At 39.2% G+C, this 15,743-nt stretch overlaps 1 protein-coding gene across 3 annotated transcripts; it reads right to left on the bottom strand.

Annotated features, from left to right (window-relative positions):
* Positions 1-76: 76 nt before the first annotated feature.
* On the bottom strand, positions 77-13,598 carry LOC123518962. 3 transcript variants are annotated; one of them, XM_045280041.1, is made up of 5 exons: positions 13,470-13,598; positions 8,521-8,724; positions 6,307-6,544; positions 5,274-5,389; positions 77-1,197 (listed from the first exon to the last, which is right to left on the bottom strand). In XM_045280041.1, the coding sequence occupies exons 2-5, from the start codon at positions 8,646-8,648 to the stop codon at positions 1,083-1,085; spliced, it is 597 nt and encodes a 198-aa protein (XP_045135976.1). In that variant the 5' UTR covers positions 8,649-8,724; positions 13,470-13,598; the 3' UTR covers positions 77-1,082. The 3 variants fall into 3 exon arrangements, with proteins under 3 accessions (XP_045135976.1, XP_045135977.1, XP_045135978.1); XM_045280042.1 differs by having other exon boundaries at positions 13,454-13,590; XM_045280043.1 differs by lacking the exon at positions 13,470-13,598 and adding an exon at positions 13,167-13,312.
* Between the last annotated feature and the right edge of the window lie 2,145 nt (positions 13,599-15,743).

Consider the following 15,743-nt stretch of genomic DNA (forward strand, 5'->3'; position numbering starts at 1 on the left):
TCCACTCTTTGCCATGCACATGATTTATATGAGTGTCTCTGGACGTGAGGATGGCAACATGATTGCACAAATTAAATGGTTTTAGTTGTATCTTTATTCTCAGTATTTAAACAAAACATGCCTTTCTTTTCAATATTTTTCTTGTCACAGAGAGCAGCTCATTCATTGAATAATAAAAATTATCAGTGATAGAAGTATGCAACACAAAACGGAATGAAGCAGAAAAATGCATAACAAGTAATAGTAAGCTTAAACTCACTGTGTAAAAAATAGTAAGTGTAAAAGGAAAAATTATGAGTCAAGTAAATCCTCAGACCTGGAGTGCAAGAATGCTGCAAATGTTTGTTCCTACGTTTAACAAAATATCTGGCACTTATGAGTACTTAGGCCGTAGGCTGCACTGACATGAGTCACATTTTGTGGCCAGTGACCACCACAACAAAATAGTCAAAAATAGAACACATACATTTATGTGGCTTCTGGGCAGTCACAGTGGCCAGCAATAGGAACCATTATTATTTCAAATGGCTCACGAGCCACTAGTACCTATAGCTGCCACGCACCTAGCATGCTTCCTGCTGCTTTCACGTTGTCTCGTCCTATCTGTCACAGTGTCACGCACTCCTCCTTTCCATGAACGGCAGGAATACCTTAACATTTCTTTGACAGTAAGAAAAAAAATTGATTACAGAGGTGGCGAAGGAACCAGCACAATAAATAATACAATCAAAAGAATACTAAACAAAAATGTGTGAAATAGTCCATGTAATTGTCTGTTACAACTAAGCATGAGGTGCATCAAGTACGTAGTAGTTTCTGCATTTTACTGTGTCATCTTTACAAAGAGAGCAGACATGCTATTTCCATGAGATCCACATGTCACTCACATCATTTGTGGCAGCTACCAAGGGCATGCATGTGTTCATGCTGCTACCTGACACACAATATTTTTTTTTTACCAACTATTTTTTATAATGACCAGTGACTGCAAAAAGTGGCTTGAGTGAATGCAGCCTCTCTTACAGATAGATAGCTGTACATAATACTTTGACATTCAATATATATATTATTTTCCTGACTTTTCAATTTGATGGCCTTAGGAACACTGTTTTGCACAAGCCACTGTTATGTCCTTCATTTATGGCTTGAGATGTCTCCAAAAGTTCATTGACGACTGATAAATTCTTTTGTATTTCCCTGTAAGTAAAAAAGTTTTGAAATTTTAAAATGTTACACTTTACAGAAAAAAAACAAACTTATAACTCTTGCACCATGCCTAAAGTATATATATATTTTTCTAAATACAATGGCAATGCTTGAATACATAGTTATAGCCTGGGATTCTGAAGCTTGCAATGAAACGGTGACTAAATACACAACCTATCGACATCCACACCAGGATGATGCTTCGATTAAAGTGGACACCCATGACAAGACACTATTAAACCAACTCTATCTCACTGTTCAGTGATATTAATAATCTTTTATGATATGTTGGAAATACACCAACAGTGTTCTCCACACATCCCACACCACACCACATCACATTACATCACATCACATGCTCATCCATGCTGGTGGCAATATCACTAGATACTTCTCATTGTGTGTGTGTGTATATACATATACAGTCAACTCTTGATTAACACTAGGGTTATGTTCCTGGAGACGTCGCATTATTCAAACATAATTTTCTCCCATAAAAAACAATGGTAATAGGGGGTTTATGTTCCTGGCTACTGGAAAAAATCTACCTCTTCTTGGGATTTTGTTATTCAAACCTTAAAAAAAAAAAAAAAAAAAAAAAAAAAAATCATACATCAATAGGTCAAGAAAACAATAAAAACACACGCTCTCACCTGCACATCTTTCTAGTCTGGGAAATTAGAAAATTATTAATCAACATGATTTGTCATATGATTTTATATGCCTAGAACATTATCCCTTATTCATACATCTATTATTAGTACATTTAACAAAATAAAACGAGTATAATTTGGTGGTCGTTGGCAGCAGTGTTTGTTTACCATCAACTCAACTGATTGAGCCATGCAGTCCAGGCCATGCAGTCTCTCCATTCCACCACAGGCAACATGGGAAGTTTTATGAAGAGAACCAGCCCTATTACTGCTCCAGAGCATGATTTATTAATAAACTTAGTGACCCAGGAAAAAGTGCTTCTAAATAAAAGCACAGATGGCCATATAATGTAGTCTTAACATGGGAGAGAATCCCCACCTCCTTCAACTGTGCACACTATGGGAAGAAGGCTATCTACAAAAATGGATACTTATTGATCAATAAAGACACAACTGATCATAAGCTAAGTACAATTCTGAAAGAAAACTTGGGAGATGGAGATTTGGTGATCGGTGCTGGTGGTGGTGATGTTGTTGTTGTTCCTCAGACCTATTCATTAGCTAAGGCTTTGTTATTATTGATGCACTACTGACAAGTTTCATGGATTCCACCCCTGGATTTGGTTGCAATCACAATTTTTGTAAAGTAGGCTATTTTAACAATAACCTATAAATTTTCATGTTTCTAAAGTCAATTAGATCACAAAAATTAAATAAATAATAGGTATTTAGATAAAATTTATGTGTAGGTAATGATGAAGACATGGGTCTTAGTTCACCTTCACGGTGAAGGTAAATCCTGCCTGATAGTCACCTTCTCAAGCTGTGGGAAAGTAGCATTCTTTCTTAAGAATACTGATTTCTCCCGGACAGTATCCTTCAATTGAAGATGGAAGGTATTGTTTAAGAATCCGGCTGAGAGCATCTCAATGCAGTTCCCCCAAAAGCAGCATGGGTGCATGTGATGTCATTGAGTCAAATTAAACTGTGTTAAATAGAATAAATTGTGTTATTTAATCGTATCTTTTTTAATATCAAGTCGCATTAAAACAAAATTGCAATATTCAAACTCTCATTAATAGAGAGTTGAGTGTGTGTGTGTGTGTGTGTGTGTGTGTGTGTGTGTGTGTGTGTTTACCTAGTTGTAGTTTTACAGGGCCTAGGCTTTACGCTCGTAGGGCCCCGTCTCCATATCTACTTATCCAATTTTTCTTTAAAGCTATGCACACTCTTTGCTGACACCACTTCCTCACTCAAACTGTTCCAAGTCTCAACACATCTTTACGGGAAACTATATATTTTAACATCTCTCAGACATCTTCCCTTCCTCAGTTTTTTACTATGCAATCTTGTGCTTCTAATGTCATATTCTTCTCTCAGGATCAGTGTCTCATTATCCACTTGATCCATTCAGTTAATAAATTTATAAACTCGTATCAGATCCCCTCTCTCCCTTCTCTTTAGTCTCTCCTCATATGTCATCCCTTCAAATTCTGGAACCATTCTTGTAACCATTTTTTGTAGTCTCTCCAACTTCCTTATGTGTTTCTTTTTATGGGGATTCCACACAACTCCTACATATTCCAATCTGGGTCTTATTATAGTACTTATCAATTTCTTCATCATTTCTTTGTCCATGTCGTGAAATGCTAATCCAATATGTGTGTGTGTGTGTGTGTGTGTGTGTGTGTGTGTGTGTGTGTGTGTGTGTGTGTGTGTGTGTGTGTGTGTGTGTGTGTGTGTGTGTGTGTGTGTGTGTGTGTGTGTGTGTGTGTGTGTATTCACCTAGTTGTAATTTTACAGGGCCTGGGTATCATACTGTGTGGCCCCGTCTCCATATCTACACACATCCAACTTTCCTTTAAAACTATGCACTCGCTGACACCACCTCCTCACTCAAACCATTCCACACCTCCACACATCTTTGTGGGAAACTATATTTCTTCACATCCTTCAAGCATATTCCCTTGGCTATCTTTTTACTATGCGATCTTGTAGTTCTATTTAAGTTTTCCTCTCTCAACATCATTTGCTCATTATCCACTTCATCCAGTCCGTTCAACAGTTTATAAACCTGTATTAAATCTCCTCTTTCTCTTCTTTGTTCCAAGGTAAGCAAATTCATTTCTTTTAATCTCTCCTCATAGGTCATTTCTGCCAATTCCGGAACCATTTTTGTTGCCATTCTCTGCAATCTCTCCAACTTCCTTATATGCTTCTTTTTATAAGGGGACCAAACCACTCCAGCATATTCCAATCTTGGTCTAATTACCGTACTAATTAATTTCTTCATCATATCTTTATCCATATAATGGAAGGCTAATCCAATATTTCTTATCAAATTATACGTTTCTCCAAACATCTTATCAATATGAGCCTCAAACTGCCCATGGTCTTGTATTATCACTCCCAAATCCTTTTCCTTTTCCACCTTTTTCAACACTACTTCTTCACCCATCTTATATGACCCTCTTGGCCGTCTTCCACTCTTCCCCATCTCCATCACATGACTTTTGCTCAGATTAAATTCCATTTGCCACCTCTTGCTCCACTCCCAAATCTTATCCAGATCTGCCTGTAAAATTTCACAATCTTCTTCACTCTTCACACACCTACACAACTTCGCATCATCCGCAAACAAATTAATATAACTGTTTACTCCCTCTGGCATGTCATTAATATATACAAGGAAAAGTATTGGTGCCAGCACTGAGCCTTGTGGGACTCCACTCTCCACCACCAACCAGTCCGACTTCCAGTGTGTGTGTGTGTGTGTGTGTGTGTGTGTGTGTGTGTGTGTGTGTTTCTGCGTGTGTGTGTAATTCACTGTTTGATCTGCTGCAGTCTCTGACGAGACAGCCAGACGTTACCCTACGGAACGAACTCAGAGCTCATTGTTTCCGATCTTCGGATAGGCCTGACTCAGACCAGGCACACACCGGGACAACAAGGTCACAACTCCTCGATTTACATCCCGTACCTACTCACTGCTAGGTGAACAGGGGCTACACGTGAAAGGAGACACACCCAAATATCTCCACCCGGCCGGGGAATCGAACCCCGGTCATCTGGCTTGTGAAGCCAGCGCTCTAACCAATGAGCTACCCGGCCGTGTGTGTGTGTGTGTGTGATAGATAGAGAGAGAGAGAGAGAGAGAGAGAGAGAGAGAGAGAGAGAGAGAGAGAGAGAGAGAGAGAGAGAGAGAGAGAGAGAGAGAGAGAGAGAGAGAGAGAGAGAGAGAGAGAGAGAGAGAGAGATACAGGTGGATGGATTCTTCAAGATGTACAGATTTGTGGCAGGATACAGTAGAGGTGACATGAATGTCACAGTAGAGAAAGTTTGTCTTTAATAAGGCCAAACACAACACAACCTTATGTTGTGATTCAATGAAAAGAAAAAACTCAGACAACTTACTTCTGGTTTTCATGGCATTTCTTGTAGCCTTGTTTAATGGCTTCTTCTGCTTTGCTGGTTACCAACTTGGCATGCTTGAGGGATTCCAAAATGTGCTGCTTTTCATAGTAGAGTACCTGAAAATGTCAAGAAAAAAAAAATTCTAAAGACTAGTAATGTTCTTAATCATGTAATCAAAATGAGAATTTATTTTTTAACAGACAAAAATAAGTATGAGAGGAATATTAAACAGAGCAACAAGAAGAATTTCATTTACTTTCTTATTTACTTCCAGTTTTGCATTGTAAATAATGAAGAGAAAGAGAACATTAAACAGGTACTTCTCATTTAGTCTTAAAAAAATTATTGTGTGTGTGTGTGTGTGTATGTGTGTGTGATTCACTGTTTGATCTGCTGCAGTCTCTGACGAGACAGCCAGACATTACCCTACGGAACGAGCTCAGAGCTCATTATTTCCGATCTTCAGATAGGCCTGAGACCAGCCACACACCACACACCGGGACAACAAGGTCACAACTCCTCGATTTACATCCCGTACCTACTCACTACTAGGTGAACAGGGGCTACACCCAAATATCTCCACCCAGCCGGGGAATCGAACCCCGGTCCTCTGGCTTGTGAAGCCAGCGCTCTAACCACTGAGCTACCAGGCCGGTGTGTGTGTGTGTGTGTGTGTGTGTGTGTGTGTGTGTGTGTGTGTGTGTGTGTGTGTGTGTGTGTGTGTGTGTGTGTTTGTGTGTGTGTGTGTGTGTGGTCTCAATTATGCCCCTCCTTTTTTCACGGAATAAGTAGGCTGAACTATATATTAGGCTAAGGTTCTCTTTAAAGACAGGTAGATGGACAAGCTTTTCTTCATAACAGATAAAAATATACATCCCTCTGCCCTTTCAGTCAGCTCTTATTACATACGGAAATTATCAGAAATATTTTTGCAGTTATGTCAGAAAAGTGTGGCCAGCTTATTCCTTCCCAGCACAGGAATATCATCAGCACAGCTCAAGAATGCAACATGGTACAGTACATGTCTACCTACCCTTGCATCATGTGCCATCATGTCAAGCTTGGGATCTCCAGTTGGCCTCCAAGCAACAGTGCCTTTAGAAACACAACTGTCCTTGACAGCAGTGCTAAATTCTTCTAAAGATTTGACAATATCTTCATCAATCATTTCATCAAAATCTTCAAGTAGAGCTTTCTCCACAACCTCAACAATATTGACTCTTATAGTTTCAATGAAATCCTTGTTGTCAACAGCCAAAGATGGAAAACATCTGTAAAAATTAAAGTTATCAGTTACATTTCTTACCACAGTATTCAAAAGCACACACACACACACACACACACACACACACACACACACACAGATATATATATATATATATATATATATATATATATATATATATATATATATATATATATATATATATATATATATATATATGTATATATACACAGAGTCAACTCGATTTATGAGAGGGTTATGCTCCTGGAGACATTGTGTTATTCAAAATCAGAAACAGCGTGGGTGTGCATGGCGTCACTGAGCTGAGTTAACTCACGCTAAATTGCATAAATCACGTTATTTAATCGTATCTCCTTAAATATCAAATTATGCTAAATCAAAATCACGATATTCAAACTTATGTTAATGGAGAGTTGACTTTACGCTCGTGTGGCCCCGTCTCCACATCTACACTTATCCAATTTTTCTTTAAAACTATGCACACTCATTGTTGACACCGCTTCCTCACTCAAACTGTTCCATGTCTCAACACATCTTTGTGAGAAACTATATTTTTTAACATCTCTCAGACATCTTCCTTTCCTCAATTTTTCACTATGTGATCTTGTGCTTCTGATGTCATACACTTCTCTCAGGATCAGTTTCTCATTATCCACTTGATCCATTCCGTTAATCAATTTATAAACTTGAATCAGATCCCCTCTCTCCCTTCCCTATTCCAGGGTTGGTAGATCCATAGCCTTTAGTCTCTCCTCATGTCATCCCTTCAAATTCTGGAACCATTCTTGTAGCCAATTTTTGTAGTCTCTCCAACTTCCTTATGTATTTCTTTTTATGGGAGGTCCACACAACTCCTGCATATTCCAATCTGGGTCTTATTATAGTACTTATCAATTTCTTCATCATTTCTTTGTCCACAGAGTGAAATGCTAATCCAATATTCCTTAGCAAATTATGTCTCTCTGAAAATTCTATCAATATGGCTTACCGGTTGATTGTTTTCTTCCATCGTCACTGCCAAGTCCTTTTCCTTTTTTACTTTCTCTAGTTCTACTCCATCTCCCATCTTACAGATTTCCACTGGTCGTCTTTCACTCTTTCCCATTTCCATGACATGGCTTTTGTCCACATTGAATTCCATCTCCCACTTTTTACTCCATTTCCACATCTTATTTAGGTCTTCCTGCAGTATTTCACAATCCTCTTTTTGCTTTATAACTCTGCACAGTTTTGCATCATCCACAAACAGATTTATGCAGCTGTTCACTCCTTCTGGCATGTAGTTTATATATATGAGAAAAAGTATTGGCGCCAATACTAGCCCCTGTGGCACTCCGCTTCCTACTGCTCTCCACTTGGACTTCATATCTTTAACTACCATCCTTATTTCTCTCCCCCTCAAATAATTTCCCATCCATCTCAATGTGCTTCCTTTTAAGCCACCCTTCTCCTCTAACTTCCACAGTAATCTTGCACGTGGCACTTTACCAAACGCCTTTTTTAAATCCAAATAAAGTCAATCCATCCATCTCTCTCTTGTACTCTATCAACTATTTTAGAGTAGAAAGTCAGTAAATTTGTTACACACGACCGACCTTTTCTAAAACCAAATTGTCTATTTAATAAAAATTTGTTGTCTTCAAGGAACTTGATTCATTGTTTCTTTATTACTCTTTCACACATCTTGCACATTACACTAGTTAGGGATACCAGTCTGTAATTCAAAAGTCCTTCCTTCCTTCCTTTCTTATATATGGGAACCACCTCAGCTCTTTTTCATTTTACTGGTACTGGTTTTGTGTGTGTGTGTGTATGTGTGTTGGAGAACTACAAGGGCATGGCCAGGTAAGGTGTTCAATACTCCAGATCTGCTTCACAGCATTGAATTAAACTTGAAGATGAGTGTAGAATAACTAGTACAATACTATGTACATGTGATGTATACATCCTATCATATACATAGTCACCCTAACACAACCCATGACAACATGACAATCTTACGCTGCTAGCAGTGACACATTCCATCCTGCCAGCACCCTGCTCATGGCAGTGTGGAGGGCAGCCTTCACCACTTGAAGCTTTTCTCCTCCAATCTCTTCACTCTCAAGACAGCCAATGTGCTCACTCATCCTCCTTTAACTTGGTTTGAGGTAGCACTAGCAGCCAATTCACCAAAACAGGATGGATAACCAAGACTGTGAAAACCTGTCAAAAGATATAAAACAATTATATAAACAATGTATAGTACTGGTTCCAACATAGACCACTAGGCCACTCCATGATAATATCTTTCCAGATGGTCTTATTATTGATCTATTTGGATAATATGAAGTTGCTAATCTAAACCTCTTCTCTAAAGTATATTAATCTAAAGACTGATAATTCAAATTTCCCAATAGTCTGAACTTTTAAGGTGGGGTGTGAAAAAAATAAAATAAAATAAAATAAAATAAAATAATGGGCAAAATTAGATCCCACCACCAATTCAAATCAAGCATCAGAAGCAGTGTGGCAGCAAAGGGCGGAAGGAAATGGATGCAGCTTCCACCACCCCCCAATTCCCACTTCTGGTCAGTAGAGGACTGTAGTGGAACTGTCGGAACCGGTTCCGTGGGGAATAGGCAGAGTGTGGCTGGTGAATGTCAGGGCCCATATTCTACATAGTTATTGTCAGGTCTCAGAATTCCTGACTGTCTTAATATTTACAAACCTACCTTCTCTCTCTCTCTCTCTCTCTCTTTGCTTTAATAAGTTTCCAAAAGTTGATATATACATATATTGCATGATATTCTGTGACCACCATCTTATCTAACATGTAAGAATTAACCTCAGGAGATGAGGCTTATGTTATCACGATATTCATCATCTAGTTTCATCTAACTACATTAAGTCATAATTTTCATCATTGACTTCCCCTACTGTTCTGTTTCCTTTCCCTGAGAATGATACAATGCACTTCAAAAAGTTCCATGCAATATTTCTTTATTTATTTTTCATCTTACCTTGATGCATTATGGGAAGCTTGTGTTCTCTATAAATAGTAGGTGGCTGCTGTCTTTGGAAATCAATTAATCTAAATATGTAAATGATCAATTTGATAACCACTTTTCAAAAATGTAAAACTAAACAATGATAATTGCATTCACCACTTAAAAAAAACAAAAAAAAAATAAATAAAAAGATAAAAAGGTTCTGAATATACAGGATCTTCCAGTGGGTGGTAATTCTGATACCGTAAGACAATTTAAAGCTCAACTTCAATATATTGTGGAATGGCCAGAATAAAAAAATAAATTATACAGTATAGAGTTTTGATGGTATAGGTAAACTATCCCAGATTAAAGGTCAGGGTGGGGTCAAGGGCATGGCTGGACCTCTGTACAGCGTTGCCATGTTTCCCAAACCCACGATGAGTAACATTTGTGATACATATAAAAAGCATCACAAGCACTTTTTGTACTCTTTGAAGAGCCAGCGCTCAAGTGGGCTTTTATCTAACTTTCTTTTTTTTTGCCCTTGGCTAGCCCTCTTCCCTACGTAAAAAGAAATAAATAAAAAAAAATAAAAAAAAGTAAATTCATATTAATGAATGTATGACAAATCCAATATGATGTATCAAAGAAAAACAAACTTATTAGCCATAAGGTATTTACATGAGGCAGAAGAAGTGTGGCATAAATATTTTACAGTGTTGCTTTAAAATCTTTGTGTACTTTATTAACTCACTGGAGTTGTAAGGTGGATAGGTAATGTAACAATTATACTTTTATAAGATATTACCGTACAATGGGGTTATTTGGGACATTTTTTTGGTAATTTTGGGATAATGAATGAACAAATTATGTGAAAATAAACATTTTATTCCTTTGGATTACAGATTATAGGACTAGCTAACCTGGCAAAACTTTTCAAAATGAAAGGAATATTTTTTATATTTTTTTCAATTTTTTAATGCCTGTCTCGAATTACCCCTTACTTTGGGGTAAATCTGGGCGGGTACCTGTATAACGGAAAAAAACATAATACAAATAATCTTTTCACAGACCAAATCAATATATATCAGATGTTTAGAGAAAAAATACATACCCCACACACACACACACACACACACACAGTGTGTCAAGAGTGGGATTTACATCGGTGGCAGCGGTGGGATCCATATACACACACACACACACACACACACACACACACACACACACACACACACACACACACACACACACACACACACACACACACACACACACACACACACACAAGCATATAAAGCAGAAGCATATAAGGAAGTTGGAGAGATTGCAGAGAATGGCAACAAAAATGGTTCCGGAATTGGCAGAAATGACCTATGAGGAGAGATTAAAAGAAATGAATTTGCTTACCTTGGAACAAAGAAGAGAAAGAGGAGATTTAATACAGGTTTATAAACTGTTGAACGGACTGGATGAAGTGGATAATAAGCAAATGATGTTGAGAGAGGAAAACTTAAATAGAACTACGAGATCGCATAGTAAAAAGATAGCCAAGGGAATATGCTTGAAGGATGTGAAGAAATATAGTTTCCCACAAAGATGTGTGGAGGTGTGGAATGGTTTGAGTGAGGAGGTGGTGTCAGCGAGGAGTGTGCATAGTTTTAAAGGAAAGTTGGATGTGTGTAGATATGGAGACGGGGCCACACGAGTATGATACCCAGGCCCTGTAAAATTACAACTAGGTGAACTAGGTGAATACACACACACACACACACACACACACACACACACACACACACACACACACACACACACACACACACATAATAATAACAAATTGTGTCAAGAGTGGGATTTACATTGGTGGTAGCGGTGGGATCCACATACACACACACACACACACACACACACACACACACACACACACACACACACACACACACACACACACACACACACACATACACAGTAATAACAAATGGTGTCAAGAGTGGGATTTACATTAGTGGCAGCGGTGGGATCCATACATACATACATACATACACAAACACACACACACACACACACACACACACACACACACACACACACACACACAATTAACGCATCAGCAGTTTGCCAAAGTAGTTTTCAAAATTAATGAATGCCTTTGTTAATCACTGGTTTCTCTAATTTAAGCACAATGTCATCAGAATGGGCTTCATATATATCTTTGTTTTCTGGATACTTGAAGGCTACAAGCTTTGAACTACCTTGTTCTATGGCTGTAGGAATCATATAACATTGGATTAAGCATAAAAGTTGTGTTACTGTACAGTTCATATTCAAAATATACTAAAAAATCTAAGAAAAGCGCTTTTACGTAATCCCGTCCTAAATTACCCCGTGTCTAATGTGCGGTATTTCTAGCAAAAACTTATTGGCTCAGATCCATAAAACATATCTGCAAACTTACCTCATAGGACAAGGATTCTGGCCTCAAAGTTTCAGGTGTGTAGCTATATTAGAAGTAGTGTAGAAGAACTGAAGTGTTTCCTTCATGCAGAGGGTGGGATTAAAGGTCCTGATTTAAAGAGCAGCCTTTGGAAGGGCATTTAAATTTTGCCAAATTTTGATTAAAGAAAAAATGTTGGGAATTTTGTATCCTAACCTCTACAGGTCCTAAAATAAAGGTTTTAAGAATTTAAGAACATCATATTAACTCGGTAATGAAATTAAATCATTTTTCCCAAATTAACGCGAATGTCCCAAATTACCCCGTCGTACGGTACCTGATAGTATGAAAATTGAAAATACATTGGTTTCTCTATAAATATAAATATTTTAAAACTTATCCGAGTGGCAACACTCAGGGCGACTGAATGAGACCGGGTCATGTCCTCCTGAGTGACCCCAGGTGAGGATTTAGGCCTATCGGCGAAACCTTTTAAAAAAAACGCGCCGAGATTTTGGCTGCTGTGGAAATAATGTCAAAGTTTTAATATGGGCACAATAGCATCAAAAAGTATCATCAAAGGAGGCAAAGAAATATAAACAGAGAGAGAGAGAGAGAGAGAGAGAGAGAGAGAGAGAGAGAGAGAGAGAGAGAGAGAGAGAGAGAGAGAGAGAGAGAGAGAGAAGAGGGAAGGAGTGGAGAGCAGCAGTGAGAGGCAGATATGGGGAGGAAGAATAGAAGTCATAGCAACTTCTTGCGGAAATATGACAACGATGTAAACAGGTGCGTCCTGCTACCTGACCCGACCCTAGCCTTTAATTTAGGATGTTAGGACTATACCTAGTTCTATATGTCATGTTGGTGATACCACATTAGCCAACCATGTGTGACATCTACATCACAAACATCTCTTGTAGTGGTTAGATTAAGGTATTAGGTGTGTCCAGGTGGCAGAAACCCCATAAAAGTAACAAACCACACTCAGCCAGTCTATTTAATGACTGGGCTGCTAAATTGGAGCCACACATCCTCCATTATCAGTCCAGATAATTCTTTTATATCTTTATATTAAAATAAATAAAAAAAAAAAAAAAAAATATATATATATATATATATATATATATATATATATATATATATATATATATATATATATATATATATATATATATATATATATATATATATATATATATATAAACTTATCTGCTTAGGGTACATAACTCTGTCTTTCTTCCTACATTTCATCTCCAGTCATTTCTTCCCTTATAGGCTGGCGTACCCGCAGAATTAGGCTTTTCCCTTTAGTTTTCCATGTGTTACTGTCCAGACTGCCTGACCGTAGCAATAAGGGGAAGCCAAGCAGGTGAGCTACACTCCTACTGGGTCCTTCACCAGGTAAACTGTGAGTAATTGTGACACAGAACCTTCAAACACCTTCACTACACCACATGAAAAATAACCACCCCCTCCCAAACACACACACACACACACACACACACACATTTCTCTCTCTCTTCAGGCCTACCTCTATGTAACATTACCTCTGACAGCCACCACACTACATCAGCCACTGAGAAGATGTAATAAAGCGCAAAATACAGCAGAAGGAAACGATATTCTAACCCACTACTTTCAAACGTCACAGTGACAGTAATACCAAAGGATCTTGATCTTGATGCTACAGGCGACTCGGCATCACTCCAGAGCCCGGGCCTTTGGATCGGCAGCTCCTGTAGACGACAAAAGAAAGGCACATAGAAAACAAAGGAAAAAAAAGAGCAGGATTTTTTAGTCTAATTGTCCGTACATCTAGCACGCCACATTATCTCCAGAATCTCTTTCACAGCCTCAGTCATCCTTTCATTCATTTCTCTACTCAGTCCCAGCAGCACCACCATCCACTCCCTCCCTGTCTTCACTCTTTCGTTCCTATTATGCCCTAACTCAGTCAACACCACTTGTATCATCTCAAACCTGTCTCTGGCATACTTCACACACTCCAGCATCACATGCTCCACCGTCTCGCCCTCTTCCGAGTCACTCATCTGGCACCCTTTGCTGCGGGAATCAGACCACCCGTAACTCCTTGCATTCACATCCATACACTGTGCCCTAGCTCTGAAGAGAAGATCACCACCTCCCTTACATCGGGGCCTCTTTTACCTTGTACCATTTCAGAGTAGTCTTTCGTTCCATCTCATTCCTCCATTCATTCAGTCCCACACTCTTCACATCTTTGTCTATCTCACTCTTCCACTTCCTCACATCCCATTCAGTTCCCACTCTGCCTCCTCTTGTCACGACCCATTCCAGCTCATTCTGATTCATCCCAGCCATTTTCACTGCCCACCCAACCTGTAGACCATTCCTCTCTGTCATTCTCATACACCTTTTCCTCCATTTGCTTCCACTTTCACTCCACAGATACACCTTCCTTGCTATTCTTGCATCATCCATTCTCTCAAGCCTAATCTTGTACCTAAGTGTCGCTTTTATAAGTCTTTCCCTAAAAGAGCTCCATCCCATATCCCCTCTTAAGGCTTCTACTGCTGTGTACCTCGGTGCATTCAGTGCCAGCCTAGCTACTCTACACTGCCCCACTTCTAACTTGTCAATTTCACTCTCGTTCCATGCAATCACATCCATACCATACATTATACTGGGCACAGCCACACTCTTCCACACTTCTCTCAGCACATCATACTTACTTGCTCTCATCCTTGCCGCTTCCTAAACGACCCACCCACTGGTTCACCAAGCTTATTTTTCATTCTTTGACTTTTCATACCCATTCGGACTCATCCACATTCCTAAGTACGTACTTGTGTTCTTGTGCCTGCTTCAACTCATTCTCTCCCAGCCTCCATACTGCATTACATTCATCCTCCGACCTATTCACAATCATCACCTTACTCTTCTCACTACTAAACCTAACTCTAAAATCTCTTCCATACTCATCAACCACATCCAGCAAACTTTGCAGCTTCTCTGCTGACTCACTCATAACCACTACGTCATCTGCATAAAAAAGCATACATATCTTATCATTCCCCACACTCACTCCTGCATTCATCCTTCTCATTCTGGCTGCTAACTCTTTGATCTTGATGTTACAGGTGATTCGGGACTGCTCTTGAGTCAGGCCTTTGTAACGCCCACTCCTGTAAGGTAAAAGAGAAAAACGACAAACAGAAAACAATCACCAAAATTCACCTTATTGATTCACACATCTAGCACACCACATTTTCTCCAGGAATTCCTTCACGGCTTCTATTATCCTGTCATTCGTGTCTCCACACAATCCCAGCAGTAACACCATCCTTTCCCTTCCTGCCATCTCCACTCTGGCATTCCCCAATTCCCTCAGCACTACTTGTATCATTTCATTGCTGTCTCTGGCATACTTCACACACTCCAGCACCACATGTTCCATCGTCTCATCCTCTCCCATGTCACACATCTGGCACACCTTGCTGCAGGACTCAGACCATTTGTACTTCCTTGCATTCACATCCATATGCTGTGCCCTCGCTTGAAAGAGAAGGTCACCACCCAGGCTTCCCTTGTACCACTTTTCATATACCGGGGCCTCTTTCTCTGTACCACTCCAAAGTACTCTTTTATTCCATCATATTATTTCATTCACTCAATCCCACACGTTTCACTACTCTGTCAATCTCACTCTTCTACTTTCTTACATCACACTCTCTGCCTTCCCCATTTCTAATAACAATGCTCCAGTCACTCTCAACATACCTCCCCTCAACTAGTTTCCAAGCCACTCTTTACTGCCATCTTGACACACTTCTTCCCCC

Source organism: Portunus trituberculatus, chromosome 44 (genome assembly GCF_017591435.1).
Source record: "Portunus trituberculatus isolate SZX2019 chromosome 44, ASM1759143v1, whole genome shotgun sequence".
NCBI lineage: Eukaryota > Metazoa > Arthropoda > Malacostraca > Decapoda > Portunidae > Portunus > Portunus trituberculatus.

What these genes read in the sequence shown, in the direction of transcription:
- LOC123518962 (XM_045280041.1), bottom strand. Translation starts at nt 8,648, where the DNA reads ATGAGTGAGCACATTGGCTGTCTTGAGAGTGAAGAGATTGGAGGAGAA. An exon ending in TGATGGCACATGATGCAAGG is followed by an intron (nt 5,390 to 6,306) that starts GTAGGTAGACAT and finishes TGACATTTTCAG; the next exon opens with GTACTCTACTATGAAAAGCA. An exon ending in AAATGCCATGAAAACCAGAA is followed by an intron (nt 1,198 to 5,273) that starts GTAAGTTGTCTG and finishes TTTTACTTACAG; the next exon opens with GGAAATACAAAAGAATTTAT.